Genomic DNA, 22,213 nt, shown 5'->3' on the forward strand with positions numbered 1-22,213 from the left:
TAAGTCATGTTGACCTTCCTGCATGTCGACATTAATTCATGTCGACCTAAATGCATGTTGACCTAATGGTGTCGACCATCATGCTGGTGACCCAATGACCGTATCCCATCTCAGCTAGGTAGCACCTCTCATTACAAGCAGCTAGGGAGTGCAGTGTAGACTAGAGCCCTATGTTCCTATATATTCTATGGTATGGGGATATCTACACACCTGAGGTTGGAGATCGCCTCAGTCTAGATTAGTGCCCCTCCCCCACTGCACTCACACGGTATATAAGCAGGGACCGAGCACTAACTGCTCATTACTGACTCAGGCACAATCCAAAGTAAGTTCTCATACTTATATAGTGGCAGGTTTCTTGGGGTGAATGTTTGGGTGTGGGACCCTGGAACTTGTCTGGCTGGGGCAATTCAGGGCATCACTACATAACGCATAGATTCACATTCTATACACTTTCTTTGTATGTCTTTCATCCATATTTTATTTTTCCACATTTTTAATTTTCTTCAAACACTGAATAGTTGCTTTCACCTTACACAATGCTCTGTAACACTTCACTGCTAAATTTAACTCGTGATGTCCTGTGGGATTTCCCATGAATCCCGTGTGGCAGTGGATGAGAAGTTAATGGTCAATTGAGAGATGATGTTGTTGTGGGCAACAAACACCAGTTGCTTTCTTATTGTCCAGGAATGCTGGCACTTGTGGTTCTCCAAGTGTGCTCAGGGCAGGCTTGCTGGACATTATAGGCCGTCCTTATCATAACTTTTTTTTTTTTTTTTTTTTTTTTTTTTTTTTGGGGGGGGGGGGGGGGAGGTGGGCTTCCATTCATTGGCTGACCAGTGGGTGCTTTCTGTTCTGTAATGGGGGAACTCATGGCTCTCAGTGGTAGAGCAATAGTTGTAAAATGAAGTAATCATGGCTTCACAATGTCTGTAATCTTGTATAAGGGGTGGATCTGTAATGATGCTATTTTGGAGACACAACCCCTGCTCTGCCCTTACCTATAATGACCTCTGCTATGCCCAAAGATGCTACATCATTCAAAACTGATGGTTACTAAATCTGAGACTTCTATCTGCTATAAAATGCACTCAGGATATTTCTTTGGCATTGCCATTTGTACATTTGCAGAATCAATGGAGGGTCATACACAAAACAAAACTGACCCTTAGGGGGTATTCAATGTCAGCCACTATCCCCAATGGGAAATAGCACCTGCCACCTATTCAATGCTGTTATGTCTGATATCATTGAAGGCAGATGTAGGCAAAACGGATCCAGCTTTAAAGCAAGTCTGATCTGTTTTGTTGGAAACTCCTGTGGATTGTATAATTCACAGCTGTTATTTCACAGCCGTTTTCACCACTCGAAAGGCAGAACATTGAATTGAACATTGAATTCAACCTATCGTATCTTTCAAGCTGGGTGGGAACAGCCTGGGATTCTAACTGTCAGTATGTTCCAATAGTTGGCATCCCGGATTGAATACCGCCTTTAGTAATCTATGCCCAATTATGACTGGTCCTGGTTCCTTCCAGCGCTGCTCCATCGGGCATTGTTACCTGAAGACATGGGGACCTACAAGCTAAAGATTGCTACAGGGACTGACCTGAGTGCTGGGACCTGTGACCAAGTCTCCATTGTTCTTCTGGGCACCCTGGGAGAAAGTGCTAAACATCACCTGGATCATAAGTGGAGTAACTTCAGACCTGGAGCTGTGAGTATTAGTATGCTCATAATACCAGTAATATAAGCTGTTACATGATGTATGAGCTTTGTATCTGATCATTGGACTGTTCAGGGAAAAAATGTATACATTTCACAAAGTCTTAAAATGTGAGTTCTCCTACACTTTCATTTCTCATTGTACATTAGGGCTTGGCCCAGTGGCATGATGTCTTCTGTAAGGGCATTTTGTGTGTGTCTAGATTAAGACTGTGAAATGGGGTGGGATGTACCAAGCAACTGCAGTACATCCTGCCACATCGCAGTTCTGTACTAACATATGTGATTAGTATTGCAAAGGGTAATTCTTGCCATGAGAACTGCCCTTTTGTGAAACTGGTGGTGGGGAAGGTGCGCGGGTCTGTGGCTCTCCCCCTCCTGCTGTGGCTAGAATACTCCTGCTCAGTCCACTGCTAGGCTCCTCCCTGCACCCAGAAGAGGGTTGCTGCCCGGACACAGGTGAGGGAGGGATGTGAAAAGAAACACCTAGGCGTACCCCGCCCGTGGCAAAGCCCTGGCGGTGGGGCTTTAATGCATATGAAAGTGTGTTTAAAAAGGTTTTTACCATATTTCCAGTTTAGTACATCCCGCCCAAGTGTGATAAATATAAGGTGGCAGACGGTGCACTATACCTGTGTAATACAGTATATCTATATATTTTTTTTTTTTTTAGTGAAATGAATACAGTTCATCATATGCTACAGTACTGCACCTATTTTGTGTCCTATGTACTGTAATAGACTGGATTGTTCCTTTGGCCTACATACAGATGCAGGATAAATAACTGCCATTCAATTATTTATCCTTCAAGTTATTTGACCCTTATTTGAAGTACTGTAATATATTGGATTGTTCCTTTGGCCTACACATACAATATAATTGCACCCTTCATAACTGGCATTAAATTATTGGTACTTGTGTACTATCACGGCTCCCATCTCATTGCATACCATAAGGCTTAAGATGGTATGCAATGAGATGTGCTGCGATGGGACCCGATCTTATACAATTTAAAATTGTATACCATTGTACAGATGTAGCGGGATTCATCTTTGCAGGGGATGGCGTCACCATCCCCTGCCCCGCCGCCATCTGTATGCCGGAAGGGGGTGCATGAAGCGTCCCCTTCCGACGGTGCTGCCCTCGGTCTCCCGGTGCCCACACCGGGCGACCGCACTCCCCCGTAGCCTCCTTGGGTCCCCCTCGAGCGGGAGGCGGACAGTAATGCGTCCGCCTCGCCGCCCGGATACTGTGACGCGCGTGCGTGGGGGACGCACGCGCGTCAGACAGATAGCGGCGTCGTGTTGCTGGCGATCCGCCAGCAAGGACAAGGCATGATTCATCTGTATATGGCATACGATGAAATTTAAAATTGTATACGAACACTAATGGGTGCTTACAATGTTAAATGCACCCCCACGCCACCCCCACTATCAACGCCAACCCGAAGCGTGGCGAGCCCCGCGAGGGGACGCGTAATACATGTAAAGTATTATGCGGGGCTCGCTGCGCTCGCCACACTATATAAAATCAACTCCACGCCGACATGGATTATACAATTAAAAATCGGTACTTGTGGATTATCACGGCTCCCATCGCATGCCATATATAGTGGCATGCGATTTTTTTTTTTTTTTTTTTTTTTTTTTTTTTTTTTACAAAATCGCATGCATTTTTTTTAACTGAAAAGCATACAAATGCATTGAAATTAGTATGAGAACATGTTCAATGGCCTCGATGTCATTTTTGAGGCTGTACCACCCCCACTATCAACGTGAACCCGAAGCGTGGCGAGCGGTGGCGGTACGCGTAATACGACCTTTTCATACCCCCACTATCCACGTCGGCGTGGAGTTGAGAATAGAAAGTGTGGCGAGCCCGAAGCGTGGCGAGGGGACGCGGACACCTGTGAAGGTATCCGTGTCCCCTCGCGGGGCTCGCCACGCTTCGGGCTCGGTGGCTCGCTGCGCTCACCACACTTTCTATTCTCCACGCCAACGTGGATAGTGGGGGGTATGAAAAGGTCGTAGGGCGTGTACCGCGGGCTCGCTGCGCTCGCCACGCTTCAGGTTCACGTTGCTAGTGGGGGTGGTACAGCCTCAAAAATGACATTTGGGGGCCATTGAACATGTTTCATACTAATTTCAATGCATTTGGATGCTTTTCTGTTAAAAATCGCATGCAATGCGATATTTTTTTTTTCCTGTGCGATGGCCATCGTGGGAGCCGTGATACTCCACAAGTACCTAAAAATCTTATAGGGGGGCCAATTGACCTTGAAAGCACCCATTAGTGTGCTTATACAATTTAAAATCTCATCTCATCATATGCCATATACAATTTTAAATTGTATAAGATGGAAGTCGTGGGAGCCGTGATAATACACAAGTACCAAATAATTTATCCTGCAATTTATTTGACCCAGTTCCGGATTGGCTTCTGCCTAAATATGTACATAGTGCATGGAAGAATAACCAGATTAGTAACGGCAATGCACTGTAATAATGACCTAATAGTCCTGTGCAGCAATATGTAATAGATGTAGAATCAAGTGCACAGGCTGGGACCTGAGGGGGTGGGGCTCACTAAATATTTCCCCTGTAGGCCAGTCTGACCCTGGACAAAGGCAGTAGTGATGTCTCCACAGCTTTCAAAGGCTTCTGCACCAGTATGTGACCATATTGAATACCTAAACAGACTTGTTTTGATTTTCTGCCAGAAAAAATTAGATTTCTACAGCTGGTTCCAATATATTATATAAGTTACATATTCCCCAAACCAGACTGTTGCCTGTTCATAGTGGAGTTGAATTATTGGAAATTCCATTAAGAAAGCTCCAGGGTTGAATTCAACAGTCTAAAATATTTGCAGAACTTTTTTATTAAGGAGCATACACCGTGATAACAGCCCATATTCAAAGCAATCTGAATAAATCTCTTAGAAAATAAGTTTTAACTGCTTGCTGTGTATGCCTGATGGCGATGTGCTGTCCCACGCGTTGTGTTCACCGGCTCATATCTTGAGTTTATGTAGTGAACATCTGTCCAAATAGCCAGTGTTCTAACCAGAGAACATTTGTTAGCACAGACACATTACTACAGGTGTATAAGCAATCTCGTTGGCCATGTGTGCTGAGTGATCTGTAGCCTAGAACCCTAAGCACATAGATGCCCTTAGTGTAAGTACTTACCTGAACAAACAATTTATATATTCTTGGTTTTAGCTTTGATAAATCACTCCATTGCTTCAAATGTTGCAAAACTTATGAACAATAGAAGACTTATTCAGTAAATTGATGCAGAATTCTGTCTGCAAATCCCCTGATCCATAGTGATGTTCTGTGGTTCCTCGGTGCATGTTTCTCAGACATCGCTCTGCTTTTCCAGGTGACTGACTTTGAAGTTGACACAGTGAAAGATCTTGGAGAGCTCATGCTGGTTCGGCTGTCAACAAAGACCTACAATAACTTTAATACAGTTGCTTGGTATTGCTGCTATGTCAATGTGACCTGCCCTAATGGTCGGCTCTACCAGTTCCCGTTTCATCAATGGATACCTACGGGAATGACTGTGGCAATACCAGAGGGAAAAGGGTAAGATTCTATCCAGACTTGTATTGTGCTCTCTGGGGATCTCCTCATCTGGTCTATGTGGGTGGTCCTCATTGTGGGATAGGTAAACCGGCTTACCCCTATGTATGACATTGTCAAAAACTTCATCTCCCGGTTGGTGTCCAGTACTGTTTAGATTGATTAAGAAATAGTTAGCACACATGAAACACTACAGATGGGAAAGTTTCCATGTATGGGCATTTCCCTTATGGAGTCACATTATTGATCTTGCATACTGTAGGAATCACCATTCATAAACCAGGCTGACTATGGTACATTACAGTACACTTGGTATCTGTTCTGTTTCAGGCATCCTACTATCCAGCAATACTCACCCACTACTAAAGAAACAAGGACAGAGGAACTGGAGAAGGAAAGAGAGACTCACAAGTGAGTGGTCAAAATACATTGAGTACAGCTTTATTGCTGTTTCTGAGGATATTCATTCATTATATGATGGAAAGTATTCCCTTTTAGGGAGGTGCCAAGGGAATTGGGGCCAGGTTAAGCTTACATTTTACCTATGCACATCTTTCATTAGCATTAACTCTACTGTTACTGCCAACTAAAATATATTCAGGTCTTCAGCCTATGCTGTCATGTGACTGGAGGAGATAGTTCAGACTTAGTCTTTAAGCCTTTGCAGATTGAGCCAGTTCTTTCAAAAATAACTTTCTTTTGGGTCGCTTATTCTACATTAAGCTGCCTCGTTAATTTAAATAGATCCCACTAGCTTTAAAACATTGGGGCAGATGAATTCAGCCTGGCGAAGAGAAAGTGGTCTGTGTGCTTATCCCCTTCCACTTAATCTCTTCACCAGGCTTAATACATCTGATCCATAGAGAAACTTTTCTATAATCCCTACATCTAGGAATGGTCAATGTAGTAAAATCATGCATTTATTTTATACTACTAACCTCTGTATCCTGCAGGTGGAAACCTTATGCAGAAGGTGCCCCTCACTGCATTGCTGTAGACAAGGTTGAGGAACTGCCCAGTAATGACCAGTACTCTTTCCTAAAACTGAGCAGCTTCCAGCATTCCAAGTCAGCCGTGTATGTATCTAGTCTGAGTAGAAAGTTCTGTATATCCATAATGTGTGTGTGTGTGTGTGTGTATATATATATATATATATATTTTTTTTTTTTTTTACGTGACTGGCCAAATAGTCCTTTGTTTTTACAACCCCTGTAACCTGTTAGTATTTTATTTTGTTTTATTTGCTTAGTGATTGCCTTGGTATAGTTTTGTCAGGAATATAATGGTTTAATGTGTATGGGGCTTTGGAACCCATGCCAAAGTGCCTTTCCAGGAACAATCTTGGCTTGTGCTTACACACTTGCTGATTCTGGCCGTGAGTGATGGTTAGGGGGGAGCAGGAACATGGCTGTCATTTACAAGGACCTCCGTTATCTGTACATGTCCAAGGAAGGGCTGGGCAATGTACCGGAGCAGACATTGTTCATCTGTACACACTAGGCGCTATAATGACACCATTTTGTTAAGTAGGGCCCATCTGAGAAATCTTTTACTAAATTGCTTAGTGTGTATGGGGCTTTAGATCACAATTTGCAAATCCCCTTTTTCATATCTGTGGAAATTTAAATTAGTTTGTCCCCAAGTCAGTGTATGTATTTGTAGGACTATGGGACATATTAATTATGTTTCATGTTAGTACATCTCTGTAGTTTATTTGAATCCTCCATTTCGTAGGGGACTTGCAATGATGCTGGAAGGTTTCACAAGTGCGGAATCGTGGCCTAATCTAGATGAGATCAAACGAGTCTTCTGTCTGAGAGGGTTTGATAACTCAGGTACTCTTTTGCCAGTTTCCTTGTAAGGTGAATATCTTGGATGAGGGAGTAACAGAAGCTTGTCTTGTCTGTCACCTCTTTAGTCATATGACGCACTCAGCTTATATGGTAAAGTGCTCTTGTAGAAGCAAGATCAGAGCTATCCCAGTAGTCCCTCTGTCTGCAACAAATAATATCAAATGTTCCTTCATGTCTTTTATCCCTAGATGTGGTAGCTGAGATGTGGAAGGAGGATGCCTTTTTTGGTAGCCAATACCTGAATGGCATAAACCCTATACTCATCAGGAAATGCTCCCACATTCCTGAGAACTTCCCAGTTACTTGCAACATGGTGGCTGCATCTCTGGGGACCACCACCAGTCTTGAGACAGAGCTAAAGGTGAGGGGTCTATTTCTGGAAATTGGGGGCTAATGAACTTTGTATCTCTTCCTATGAAACAAAGGTAGCCCAAAAGCATGGCTACTGACCCAGATGCACTGCAATAAACATGTTTGTCTTGCAGAAAGGTAATATCTACTTGGCAGATTACAAGCTGCTGCACAGGGTCCCTGCCAATAACTCTGTAAATGGAAAGCAACAATATATCGCTGCCCCTGTGTGTCTACTGTGGAGAACTCCTGAAGACCAGATTGTCCCAATAGCTATCCAGGCAAGTCTTCTAACGTCTGCTTAAATTTCAAATATATTTGAGGTGAACGCTCCAGTGGGCTGAACAAGTGTGGTTCCATCTGTGTTGATCATTGATAGGCAGGCTTAAGGCAGTAAAAATGTATACCATACCCAGACTTGTATTCCAAGCAATCCATGTCTGGGTACCAATGCATAGTTTACAATCATTGTAAACTTTATTTGCCAAATTTTACCTGGGCAAGCAAAAACCCCTCTGAGTAGTTTGCTTCTACCTAAACCTACAGACCATGGTGGCCTGAATCCCCTTGTTGGATCCATGCATTAATTTGCTTCATGGCCACTTGCGTTTGGCATTAGGCAGAACAAATTGCTTTATGCATGTGTAACCTTCAGGGCTCTTCATAGCCAAGCACTGGAAAGCCACACAAACTCAATCTCAAATGTATGAATTAACAGGTTGTGGTATATATCCTTCAAGGAATATATTCCTTATTTTCTTCTACGATCCCCATGGAAGCCATGACAGTGGGATATTCCCCTCCTCCTACCAGATTAGACAGGACTTTTTTCAGGGACTGCCCACCTTGGGTATAATAGCTCACACCTCCCTTCCCTCTGTGTCTTTTTCTCCTGTCTCCGTCTAGATAGGACAGGCAGGGCGTTAGTTTACTTTTAAACAGGGCTACCTCGGTATACTGTATGGGATGGCTTCCCAGGAAGGAGAGTTGCGGAGGAGTGGGGCCTCTGAGATACCTGCCTCCAGCAACTGGGCGGAGTAAGGACTGTGCTTAGCGCCAGTTGCTTACTAAAACCCCGGCAGCATATGGCATACTAAACCCCCGTTCAGTGTGGGTGTATGGCGGCAGTACCTTATAAGGGTCTGAGTGGCGAGCACGCCGGAAGATGGAGCTGGCAGGGAGATCTGTCGGGCGGCCGTCAGCGCGTGTAGGTATCCGGCTGGGAGCCGACGCTGCGAGCTGCCGGGTGCTGGGACGCGTGCGGCGGAAGTGCGCATAGACGTCACTTCCGCCAGCGTTGTGCACCAAGTGTGTGGCCGAATGGTGTCCCCGGAAATGGGGACCCGATATTTTGGTTCCGCATTGCGGAAATCAGCGCTAAAATAGCAATACTGAAGCGCTACTGGCTGTAGAAGGGTTAAAGCTGACCTAATATAAACGGACATGGATTACAGGTGCTGTGGGGTTGTACAGCAGCAGAACCATGGAGGAAAGCCAGCAGCAAGCACCTTCTTCCCAGCAGCCTGACATTGCCCCTTTGAGGTAAGCCCTTTGGTTTTGGGCATTAGTTTGATTTTATTTTGCATGATACTAGTTAGGTTTCTGCTTTGTTTTCAGTGTGCCTAAATCACCTGTTCATAAAAAAAAAGGACAGCTAAGAAGAAATTCCTTACCTGCACCTGCATGAGTTGTGATAAAGCATTTGCCAGTGCCGATAAGAGGACTGTGTGAAGATTGTGACAAAATTCCACAGCCTAAGGTGGACAAGTTGGACCAATCAGATGTCCTTAAAAAACTAATGGATTGGATGCAAAAGTCATTTGTCTCTAAAGAGGAGTTCTTGCAGTCTCAGAAACCCAAGAGGTCTCGAGAGCAGGCTGGAATGCTGACAGAAGGGGGTGGTTCTTCGGAGAAGATAGAACCATTGGAAGCAGAGTACATTGAGGAAGGAGAAAGAGGAAGATGTGAGATCTTTCAACCTCGCATTGGTGGAAAGTGTGTTGAAAAGCATTTACAAATCGATGAATTACCCAGAAGTTTCAGACACCTCAGCGGATCCACTTTTCGAAGATAGATCTAAGAAAGGAAGAACATTCCCGGCTCACAAAGTAGTCCGTGAGATGATCAATAAGGAGTGGTTCAACACTGATAAAAGGATGGCTGGATGGGCGAGAGTGGATAAGATGTATCCTTTCAAGGATGAGGATTTCCTGAGGTGGTGTCTAGTGCCCAAGGTTGATGCAGCGGTGGCAGAGCTGACGTCTAGAACAACCATACCGCTGGAAGATGGGGCGGCGTTTAAAGACGCTATGGAAAGGAAGATTGAAAATTTGCTTAGGAAATTGCACCAGACCTCTGCGCTGTCACTTAAATCCAGCGTGGCTATCGCATCGGTGGCAAGGGCGATGAGGCTATGGTCGTCGGAGCTCCATACAGACATAACCGAGAAGATTTCCAAGCAATATCTGCTGAGAAGCTTACAAACCATACAGAAGTCTATCGAATACCTGTGAGGCCTCTCTGGATGCGGTGTCGTTCTCAGCTAAGGCGATGGCACAAGGGGTGACGGCCAGGAGGGCGCTCTGGCTCAAGCCCTGGAGTGCGGATGCCAACTCCAAAAATCGTCTAACTGCGCTACCCTTTGAAGGCGGGTTCTTGTTCGGCTCAAAATTGGATTCGATGATCCAGAGGATTTCGGGGGGGAAAATCCGTGAGACTACCCCAGGATAGGAGGAATAGGTTTCCCATCCCTACGTCTAGCAGGCAAACTTACAGAGAGGCAAGAAGCTATCGGCCCGGACGCCAGTACTTCCGTAGGGGAAATCCGAATATGACTCGCCAGTCCTTTAGGCAGCAATATCGGAGAGGTTCCAAGTTATGACGGTGGTTCAATGGTGAGAGTCGGAGCCCGGTTGCTTCAGTTTTTGGAAATCTGGAAGACATCGATCTCAGACAGATGGGTCATCAAGATTGTGGAAAGGGGCTACCAAATAGAATTTCTAAGGAGGCCTTGGAAGAACAAATTCGTCAGGTCAAGAGTTCCAGTGAAGAAACTGGAAAAGGACTCTCACCTTGAAGATTCAACAGCTTCTACAAATAGGAGCAATAGAATCATGTCCCGAAAGACCAAGTGGGTCTGGGGTATTATTCGAATCTCTTTTTAGTGGAGAAGAGTACAGGTGGTTTCAGGACCATCTTGGACCTGAGAGGATTGAATCTCTTTATCAAGAAACTAAATTTCAAAATGGAAACTATAAGTTCTATCCTTATGGGTCTCAGGCAAGAAGATTGGTTAGCGTCTATAGACCTAAAAGACGCTTATTATCACGTCCCTGTGTCACTAGAGGACAGGAAGTGTCTCAGGTTCTCACTTCTCGAGCAACATTATCAATTCACCTGCCTTCCTTTCGGGCTCAGGACATCGCCGAGTGTTCACAAAAGTCTTGGTGACACTTGTGGCAGAACTAAGGAAGCAGGGGATCCAAATCTGGCCGTACCTGGACGACCTATTGCTGGCAGGAAGATCGGTGAAAGAGGTCCAGAACTACAATAGAATTCCTGCAAGAGCATGGTTGGGTGATCAACCAAGAAGAGTCAGCTGCAGCCAACTCAGACGATCAAGTTCCTGGGTGTTCTTATAGACACAGTAAAGTTTTCAGTGAGTTTGTCGGTAGACCGCTGTCTGAAAATACAAAATCTGGCGCAGCTGTTATTAACAGAAGGAAGATGCTCCCTGAAGATGGCGCTACAGCTTCTAGGGATGATGACATTGTGTATACATATCATCCCATGGGCCCAGTGGTACATGAGGAAGATACAGTGGCAGTTGCTCCCATTCATGAAGAATCAAACCCACTAGGGGTTCCAGATAGTTCTGAATGCCAAGACGAAGAATTCGTAAAGGTGGTGGAGCTCTGGCTTAAGGACAAGAAGCTCCATTCCAGAATTTGTGGTGATGACGACCGATGCGAGTCTCCAAGGTTGGGGCGCTCACCTCGGGAAAAGCTCGGTACAAGGGTCTTGGACCACAGAAGAAAGTGCAAGGTCATCGAACGTCAGAGAATTGCTCGCCGTTTGGGAAGCGATCTGTTACCTACAAGACAAGGTCCAGAATGCCAACCTAAGGATCATGTCAGACAATATGACAGTAGTGGCACATATAAACCACCAAGGGGGTACAAGGAGTTTACCTGTACTGAGAGTGTTGGAGAAGATCATGTTGTGGGCAGTGAGCAATCTGCAATCAATCAATCTCGGCCGTGTACATTCCAGGCCCAGAGAATACGGTAGCAGACTTTCTAAGTCGCAAGAGGATTCTGCCAGGAGAATGGGAGTTGGACTCGAAGATTCTCAGTCAAATAGTCGCCAGATTTGGCGAACCCGAGATAGACCTGATGGCTTCGTTCTCCAACAAGAAGGTGAGCAGATTCTGCTCGCAATCCTTTCACCCACAAGCCACTGGACACATTTTCAGTGATGTGGGAGTTCACTCTGGGATATGTCTTCCCGCCATTTCCCATGATCAACAGAGTTCTCAAGAAAATCAGAGAAGACCGAGTGGAAGTACTGATAGTGCTTCCATTTTGGCCGAGATAAGCCTGGTTTACTTCGGTGTTAAGAATGGCGGTGCAACCACCTTGGGTGTTGCCGGTGATACCAGACCTGTTAAAACAGGGACCAATACGTCATCCAGAGCCAGAGAGCTTCTCGCTGAGGGCATGGCGATTGAGCGGGCGACTTTGAAGCGTCATAACTTGTCTGAACAAGTGACCGAATTGTTGTTGAAAGCAAGGAAAGAAGGTTCCTCGCTCATATATTACAAGACCTGAAAGAGGTTCATTTCATGGGGGAAGTTCGAGGGGCAGTTTGCCGATATTTCTACGGCCAAAGTCTTGCAATTCCTGTATGAAGGGTTCGAATTGGGGCTGGCGGTAGCCACTATAAGTCACAAATTTCTGCTCTCAGTGTACTGTTGGACAGAAGATTAGCTGAAGAGAAGCTAGTAAAGAAGTTCTGCAGAGCAATCAAGGGAATACGGCCCCCAAGAAAATCTTTAGTGGCCCCCTGGGATCTGAATTTGGTGCTAAAGGCACTAATGCTACAACCGTTTGAACCCTTGGAAGACACTTCGGTAAAGTACCTAACATGGAAGGTACTATTCTTGATAGCTATAACATCAGCGAGGAGGGTGAGCGAGATTCAGGCCCTCTGGATCAAAGAACCGTACTTAGTGATCTTCCCTGACAGGGTTGTGCTGAGAACTCATCCAGACTTCATGCCGAAAGTCATATCAGCGTTCCACTTAAATCAGGAAATATCCTTGCCTAGGTTTTTCCCTGATCCGATTAATGAGGAACAGAAGGCCTATCATACGCTGGATCTGGTGAGACCAGTTTCAGTGTATCTGGACCGTACAAAAGAGTTGAGAAAGTCTGATCACTTGTTCATTATTCCTGAGGGTCCGAAGAAGGGCTCGAGGGCCACGAAACAAACCATCTCAAGATGGATACGAGAAGTTATCGTATTCGCCTACAAAAATGAAGATAAGAGACCACCTCCTATAATCAAGGCACATTCAACCAGGGCAGTCGCCACATCATGGGCTAGAAGGGCCAAGGCATCAGTATCGGAGATCTGTCAAGCCGCTACCTGGGCATCCGTTCATACCTTTACTAACCATTATGCCTTGAATGTGTCTACAGCCCACTTTGGGAATCTTGTAATCGAAGAGGCCTTGTCCATAAGATAAGTCTCTTGAATAAATTACTATTGCATTCATATTGGCTCCCTCCCGTTTATTATACAGCTTGGGTATGTCCCACTGTCATGGCTGCCATGGGGATCGTAGAAGAAATATGCGAATTATACTCACCGATAATTCCTTTTCTTCCTAGAGATCCCATGGCAGCCACTAATTTCCCACCCTTTGTGTTAGAATTTTTTTCAGGGACGTTTGGTGCGGAGACACTCGAAAGACACGGAGGGAAGGGAGGTGTGAGCTATTATACCCAAGGTGGGCGGTCCCTGAAAAAAGTCCTGTCTAATCTGGTAGGAGGAGGGGAATATCCCACTGTCATGGCTGCCATGGGATCTCTAGGAAGAAAAGGAATTATTGGTGAGTATAATTCGCATATTTTCCCAAGATCAATAGATCTTGGGCCCATGGTTCAATTTCCATTCCTACTGTTCCCTACTAATTTCTCACTGGCTATTTGTCTGTACTTTATGTCTTGTTAGCCATGTTTATATTTACCTACTTAATAGTTGTTGGATATACAATTGGGATTTTTCTGATTTTGTGCCTAACTTAAAAAATATTTGACAATTCTTAATCCGTTTTCAGAGGTATGTACATATATTTTGTATTATCCTCGGTTTAAACCTTGGGGTTAAAGAAGGGGGAGGGAGACAGTGTGGAGTGGAATTCTGTCACCTCTAAAGATAAAAGGTACTAGTTTCACCTCCAACATAGCCCTGCACAATAATTCCAACCGAAAAGCCTGTTCCAGCGACTCCACTAAAAATTAGTCTCTGTGCATGCTTAAGACTAGTTGACAGGGTGGTGGGGAAGCTGTTGAATGGATCTGATGATGGAACATGGGTGGTGAGTACTGGACTGACAAACAGGTGTGTGTGTGTGTGTGTGTATAGGCGGCAATAATAAAACGGACAGTGTTTGAGTGACACTACTACTGTATGTGGACACAAGGAGTAGCACTGTTTAACAGCACAAATAAAGGGCACTGCTGGTGTGTCGTAGCATGCATAAGGGGTGCTAATTGGGGGCACTACAATTGATATGTGAATACTGTGTTACTATGGCATAACTTGAATGGGGTTGCGTAACCATGTCTTCATACCACTGCCCTTTTTGTAAAATATGAGGTTCTCACATTAATTTGCCAAAAACCCTAGCACTGGCATGTGCTCCGCCTAATGGGGGTGGAGGTTGTTGGTGGCAGACTAATAGTTCCACCAACCCTCAAGGACCTTTTTTGCCTTATATATTTCTGCTACTGTTTTTTATGAAGCTGTTTGAATGAAAGGCTGAAAGTGATCCAAACCTTGATTGAGAGGTAAATAATTACTTGGTGTTACAATAACAGCCTTTACTCAGATACCACTTTTAAATGGAGATGGTTCACAATGGATGAGTCGTGTAGGATAAATACAAGGTTGTGGATGTATCTACAGTGTCTAGATAGTCAGTCGACATTAAAAGGTTAACATGGACAGAACTTTATTTTTATTTTTTTGGGGTGTTGATGTGGACCATCAATTAGTGTAACTCTTACCCTTGCATAGATTGACTCGCTCACAATGCTTAAGGCACTATTTTATATTCTCCCTCTACGCTAATGATTCTCCCTCTACGCTAATGTGGATGGTGAACTAAAAGTCAAAAAAAAAATTTGTAGAGAAAGGTCTACCTTTTTGACCCTGTTGACTTACTGTCTATCTAGACACTGTAGCTCTCATCTGGATAAGAGACCTCTGCCAACAGAAGACTTCAATGTCTTTAAGTTGGAAATATTAAAATGTGTGAAAATGCTTACATAATGGTCCTTAGCTACATAACCACAGGTGTGTGGGTACCACAAGGGATGACTAATTTGCTAGAGCAAAATATTTCAATCCATAACTTTTTATAAGGTTGTTACAGATAATGCTATAAATGTGGACAAACTGACTACAGTATATTGCATTAGTTTCTATAAAAACGAAACCTGGGAAATAGAAGTAAAAAACAAACAAACCCAGAGTCCTAATATGATGTAAAATAGGAGATCTTGCCATGAACGAGTCCCGTCAGTATCCTACATTTATATAATCAGTTATAGGACTCTGATTAAGGTAATACAGTTGGAGTTGTCTGTAGCTCCCATGTATCCTCACAGCTTCTAGTACCCCCAATCCTTAGTTATTTAGGATTAACTGATCCATTAACAAGAGTAAAATACCCATGCCAGTATATAGAGGAGGTGGGTGGTCCAGATGGACACAAGACCTTACAGATGTGTTCTCCTACACTTCAATTTTTGTACTTCCTAAAATGGTTTGGTTAATTTTTACTGGGCAAAATTTTTGACCTTCATTACCAGTTATTTAAAAAGCTCATATTCTGCAGTGCTTTACAAAGTGTATTTGGCCGTCAGTCCCTGTCCCGGTGGACCTTATAATCTAGATTCCCAACCACATGTTAACATTATTTTTTTTGCTCGGGGCTAACTAACCATCCTACCTCTGGAGGAAGCCCATGCAGAGGATTTAAAAAAAACCTTCTCCGTTGGTGAGAAACCAATTCATGATCTAACATTACATTAATGCTTACATCCTTCATAGAACTGGTACAAGATTGTTAGCTTGCTTTATTCACTTTATGAACCCATAATCTGTTCTCTACATGCCTGAAGTCAAACACCAGACCCAGCATTTCTGCTGTTCATTATCCCAAATTTGCGCACACTTGGGTCCATAAAATACAGTTTTTCTATAAAGAACATGCAATATCCTATTTGGTAATTACTTCAACCTTTTGATGGATATCAGATGGCATATGTCTTACTATTGTATAGGTGAGACTAGAACCATTTCAGTAGGGATATAGATAAATCTTATGCATTAAAGCTTAATTATGAAATACGCTCATGTGCAGATTTGCTGCCCACTTCCAAACCTCTAATACCATATAATCATCCTGCATTACAGTTGTCTCAAACCCCAGGAGAGCACTCTCCAATCTTCCTGCCCAGTGACTCAGAATGTGACTGGTTACTGGCCAAGATCTGGGTGCGCAATTCTGACTACCAGGTACATAAAGTGGCTACTCACCTTCTCCGTACTCATCTCTTTGCTGAGGTCTTCAACATTGCAACCACCAGACAACTTCCAATGGGCCACCCAGTGTACAAGGTGAGATCTGGCTTCCCAATATTGTCATGGAGTGGCAGTCTCCTCATTGGCATATCTGTGGAGCCCTGTCTTAATATGGAGGCTTAGGAAGTGTCACCAGTGGTGCTTTATAAGGATATGTGTGCAGGTCTCCTTAGGTCTCGCAGTTATGTATATTCTAGATCAGGCATGTCCAACCTGCAGCCCTCCAGCTGTTGTGAAATTACACATCCCAGCATGCCTTGCCACAGTTTGCATTCCCTAATAGTAAAACTGACAAGGCCTGCTGGGATGTGTAGTTTCACAACAGCTGGAGGGCCGCAGGTTGCACATGGGACATCCAGAGGTGTAAGAATAATTTTATGGCTGAACATTTGCTGCCACATTATCTTCTGTTCGCAGTAAACCATTATGCTGCATTTAAATTTCAGACTAAATACCTGTAAGTCATGTGTGGGGTTTTTTTTGTTTTTACACATTAAAGCCGGACTAGGTTCTGGATATTACTTAAGGATGACGCGACTGCTAATGCTAGAGCAAGAATTAATTTAAAATGTATTCTGGTGTGTTCTGTATTTCAAATATATTGGTTACTCCATGAAGGTCTATATCGGATGGGATCCTAATGGCAATCTTTCTCTCTTTCCAGCTAATAATTCCACATCTTCGTTATACCCTTGAGATCAATATCCTTGCCAGATCTACTCTCATTGGTCATGATGGGGTCTTTGATAAGGTGAAATCTTTTCTTGTACAATGGTAACAGTATATTGTGCCATCCACAGAGTTTAGAATCTGTAACCTTTTTATATGAAAGTTAAACCCTAAATCACACGCCTGGCCTGAATATAGAAGCTGCAGTATTGCACCAGAACAAACATCCACCATCCTTTTATTTTTTCCAGATTATAGTAACTGGGAAAGGTGGGATTCCAGTACTGCTGAAAAAAGCAATGGATGAGGTCACTTACAGCAGCCTCTGTCTCCCTGATGACATCCAGGCAAGAGGATTGGAGGCCATTCCCAATTACCTGTACAGGAGGATGGGATGAAGATCTGGTTGGCTGTGGAGAGGTAGGTCTAAACCTTCTAGCTGACCACCCAGAGGGAGATAAATATTGGAACATGTGGTCGATGATTTGTCACCACCTGGTCAGTGAATAGGATGTAGAAACCATAATGTTGCCAACATATCTGGTCAGCTAAAATTCCACACCCTGTAATCCCTTATGTACATCACCCATACTTCGGATGGGATCCTAATGGCAATCTTTCTCTCTTTCCAGCTAATAATTCCACATCTTCGTTATACCCTTGAGATCAATATCATTGCCAGATCTACTCTCATTGGTCATGATGGGGTCTTTGATAAGGTGAAATCTTTTCTTGTACAATGGTAACAGAAATCTAACCTTTTATATGCAAGTTAAACCCTAAATCACACACCTGGCCTAAATATATCAGCTGCAGTATTGCACCGAACACACATCCACCCTCTTGTATTTTTTCCAGATAATAGTAACTGGGAAAGGTGGGATTCCAATACTGCTGAAAAAAGCAATGGATGAGGTCACTTACAGCAGCCTCTGTCTCCCTGATGACATCCAGGCAAGAGGATTGGAGGCCATTCCCAATTACCTGTACAGGGAGGATGGGATGAAGATCTGGTTGGCTGTGGAGAGGTAGTCTTGAAAAACCTTCTAGCTGCCCTCCCAGAGGGAGACTACCACATGTTCTAATGTTTAATGATTTGTCACCTTCTGGTCAGTGTAAATAGGATATAGAAAACCTTAATGTTGCCAACATATCTTGTCAGCTAAAATTCCACACCCTGTAATCACTTATGTACATCACCCATACTTCATTTACTCATTGTAACTCTTTTTATCCATTTTAGCTTTGTATCCAATATTGTTAATTACTATTATGAGAGTGACGTGGTGGTCAGTACCGACCCAGAACTTCAGGAATGGGTGGATGAGATCTACAAAGAGGGATTCTTGGCCTATAAATCTACAGGTTAGTAACTTCTTGTTCTGTGCTGTCGGATCATAATGATGTACACACTGAGCCAACCTGATCATCGAAATGATGGTAATCCTGGTGTTATCAAGTCCTACAGAACCAAATGTGATGGTCCATATCTTTCCTATACGCTGCTGGAACATTCAAGATAAGGGCTAGATGACTAATGGCTTATTTCATTTGCTAGGCATGCCCTCCTCCTTGAAGACCAAGGCCTGTTTGATCAAGTACCTGACCATGGTGATCTTCACTTGTTCTGCTCAGCATGCAGCTGTCAACAATGGTCAGGTGAGTGACTGAATATCACCACTTTGCAGTATGCTGCCATGTGGTGTATTTCATACTCTGTCCTTGATCTGGAGAATTGTAGACCATATTGACAAATTTGAGATCAACCATTGGAGACATTGACCTACAGCGTTGCTGACGCTAAACTTTGCTGTGCAACATTTCTCTACCTTTGGCATACATAGTATAAATATACTGTATGCTTTAACCACTCTAAACTGTAACATGTGTCACAAGCCTAATTGTATATTCTATGAACCACTTGTGTATATGTTTCATGGGACAATGTGTACTAGATAATGTGGTAAGCCTATACAGTAGATCTGGAAACACAATGTACTACAGCAGTTTCCCATACTCTGCCAATACATTCCAGGTTTAAAGGCTATTCATTAATACCTCAGTCAGTTTGATTTAGCCATCTGGATTTAATAATGAAGTCACCTTTGCATAACCATTGAAATCATCATAAAAACCTGCACTTTGGATATTTGTTAGCCAACCCAGTTTTTGTTTGGGGAAATGCTGCGCTACACTGTAGCATGGCCTGTAATGTAAATGTGTTCTCTATGCTTTTCTGGTCTAAAGCATTCCTGTCTGGTTTCATTGCAGTCTGACTTCTATACTTTAATGCCTAATGGTCCCACATCGATGAGAAGCCCCCCTCCCTCAGTAAAAGGGGTCAGCACAACCCAGAGTATCCTGGCTGCATTGCCTGAAGTAAACACTACCAGTTTGGGCATATCCACTGTGTGGCTGCTCAGTAAAGAGCCAATGGACCGGGTGAGTACTGGGGCCAGTATGAATACTGTAATATGCTCAGAGTAAGTACTAGATCAGCTGATCTAACCAGTGCAATCCCACAATCTATGCATGTGCATATCACTGTTATTTGGTGAATGGACTTACTGTATTCATTGACATTTTGAGGCTTTTATTTTAACACTATTTCCTGTTCTCCTGTAGAGACGTCTGGGGGACTATCCTAATGTGCGTTTTACAGAGGCGGTTCCACAGACCTTCATAAAGAATTTCCAGGAGAAGCTGGCTGAGATCTCCCGCTCCATTAAAGAGAGGAACAAGAACATGCATTTGCCATATCCCTACTTGGACCCGAGTGTGATTGAGAACAGCGTATCTGTATAAACTGACTGGTGTCTGTGATCTACTGACCTAGCTACCAGTGTATAATGTCCTGATTTGGACTGGCCATCTGTGTTGGCAGAGTACTGGACAGTTGTTTTTCAAGCCATTATCAGATATTTATGATTAAATATTTCAGTACAACTTGTGAATTTCATTTCTTACATAGTGTATACCTCTGATGGGGGGGGAGGGGGAGAGAGAAAGTGTTGGCTCTTAGAATGAACACACCCCAGAATATCATAGGGGTGTCCAGAGGATCAGTATAGGGAATGGTTATAGCTAAATATCTATCTTCTGCTATGGGAGCTGAACCCAACCAAACATGGAGCATTGGACCAGTCGGTAAGTGTACAATACCTCGTGGTCAGTATATACAGGAGCTCTGTGGACATGTGTATACAGTTTGTAGCAGAGTTTCTGTACACACCAGGGAATGCCTTGACCTAAGAAAAAGCAGTCATTAAAAGCCCAAGTGCAGCTTTATCCACTCCTCACCATATGAGTAAATGGTGTGGTACTTAATGTTGGACAACTATCCAGCCAGTGAGTTTGGTGATGGGGTTAAGGTGTGGACATGCAGGAAGGTATTTTTATGTTTGGGGAGGGGGGATTAATGCAGGTAATTATAGGTCTCCTTTGAACTAATGTAAGTGGTAGACTTCTGGCCATAAGATGGCGCTGCATTTACTGTAGGTATGTAGCCATATTCCTACAGTAAATGAAGCATTTAGGGATTTGTTTAACGTGAGTTGATGACATTGTACCAAGTTTACTAAATGCCTATTACTGGAATTATTTAGGGGCCCATCTATAACCCATCACATTTATAATGCAATCTGGGCAGAATGCAACAACCCAGGAACGCATTGTAAAATGGTATCCTAGCGCAGGGATGTATCCTCCCACAAGCGCAGGGTCAGGGCTCCAGATGTGTGATTGGGGGGTGTATTGTCTGGGGAGTGTATTGTCTGGGCAAGACTTGTCAAGGCACCTGGTCTCCTCAAGAAGCGGAGTTCTCTTCAAACCACAAAGAGCTCAGGGCAGTACGGTTAGCTATAGAGATCTTCGGCAGAGATATCGATGATTCTCACCGTTGTGTGTTCTTGGACAATGTTACTACAGTTTCCTACACAAACCAACAAGGTGGAACAAGAAGTCGGCCACTGTTGGAAGAAGTAATCATTATGATATGGGCCGAGAAACATCTGCTCTCTATCAGCTCTCCATGTACCAGAGGAAGAAAACCATGTGGCAGCTTTCCTGTCTGAACTGTCTTGTGCTAGGAGAGTGGGATCTGGAGGATTCAGTGTTTTGTCTGATAGTACAGCAGTTCAGCCAGAGATAGATCGGATGGTGATGAGTCAACAAAAAGATTCCTTGGTTATTTTCCAGGTATCCAGCCCAAGGGTTCTGCGGAGTGCATGCCCTGTCCCAGAGCTGGTACTTCTCCCTAGTGTACATTTTTCCACCATTCGCTCTCATTCACAAGGTGTTGTGGAAAATAAGGACCGAGCAAGTACAAGTGATATTCATCCTTCCATACTGGCACAGAATGTGCCCTATGGTGGAGAGCATGGCGGTGGCAGAGCCATGGTTTCTTCCTGTATCTCCCAATCTGCTGAGTGCCTTGTATTGTGTCAAAAGTTACGATTAGCAGCCTGGAAGTTGAAAGGCAACAATTGAAACATGGGGGTATGCGAATAGACACTGCGCTCCCTGATGCAATCGTGTGGTAGCTGCTGGTCTCCAAGGGAGGGGGGCCACCCTCCAACAGACAGTATGGGAACAGGGGGTATGGAGACCTGCGCTTTTGTAATGCTATCTGTGGTTGTACAGTAGGAGTAATTGTGCAGGGTAATAGTATGCTATAACAGGTAACCTGATGCACCCCTATATATATATATATATATATATATATATATATATATATATATATATATATATATATATAGTGTGAGGCAAGTTGGAGTGATGAGCTGTACAAATGGATAGATTTAAAACAATCCGCTTTATTGGCTGATAATGCATGAAGGAAGGGGGTGGGGGTGAACCTCGGCTGAGGGCAGGGCAGTGGGGGCAAAGGGCAAAGTCACCAGGAGCGGTTTGCACAAAGCTCCACTGGCAAGGTAGTCGTGGCGTGGGAGGCTGGCGTCTCGTCCTCCACGCAGTGCACGCTTACCTTGCTTCTTAGGTCCCTCGGTGTTGGCTCTCTTGCCTGTGTCTGCTGTAGGTCCCCACAGAAGGCCGCAAGGTCGACACGCGTTGGAGAAGACACACTTATACCCTCACCAAGTCTCCTGTCCAGTGGAGTTGAGCGCCCGACCCGGGATCCGGTCAGCAA

At 44.0% G+C, this 22,213-nt stretch overlaps 2 protein-coding genes across 2 annotated transcripts; both read left to right on the forward strand.

The window, feature by feature from the left end:
- Positions 1-314: 314 nt before the first annotated feature.
- On the forward strand, positions 315-5,324 carry LOC146058562 (arachidonate 12-lipoxygenase, 12R-type-like). The gene is made up of 3 exons (XM_083170844.1): positions 315-325; positions 1,542-1,720; positions 5,115-5,324. Exons 2-3 carry the CDS (start codon positions 1,574-1,576, stop codon positions 5,322-5,324), a joined length of 357 nt encoding a protein of 118 aa, XP_083026970.1. The 5' UTR covers positions 315-325; positions 1,542-1,573.
- A 96-nt stretch (positions 5,325-5,420) lies between these two features.
- Positions 5,421-19,872, forward strand: LOC146058563 (polyunsaturated fatty acid lipoxygenase ALOX15B-like). Its single transcript, XM_083170845.1, has 13 exons — positions 5,421-5,452; positions 5,648-5,728; positions 6,271-6,393; positions 7,052-7,152; positions 7,359-7,531; positions 7,656-7,802; positions 16,231-16,434; positions 17,063-17,149; positions 17,926-18,095; positions 18,311-18,432; positions 18,626-18,726; positions 19,339-19,509; positions 19,693-19,872. The coding sequence occupies exons 1-13, from the start codon at positions 5,421-5,423 to the stop codon at positions 19,870-19,872; spliced, it is 1,692 nt and encodes a 563-aa protein (XP_083026971.1).
- The last annotated feature ends 2,341 nt before the right edge of the window (positions 19,873-22,213 follow it).

This window comes from Crinia signifera, chromosome 2 (assembly GCF_055691185.1).
Source record: "Crinia signifera chromosome 2, ASM5569118v1, whole genome shotgun sequence".
NCBI lineage: Eukaryota > Metazoa > Chordata > Amphibia > Anura > Myobatrachidae > Crinia > Crinia signifera.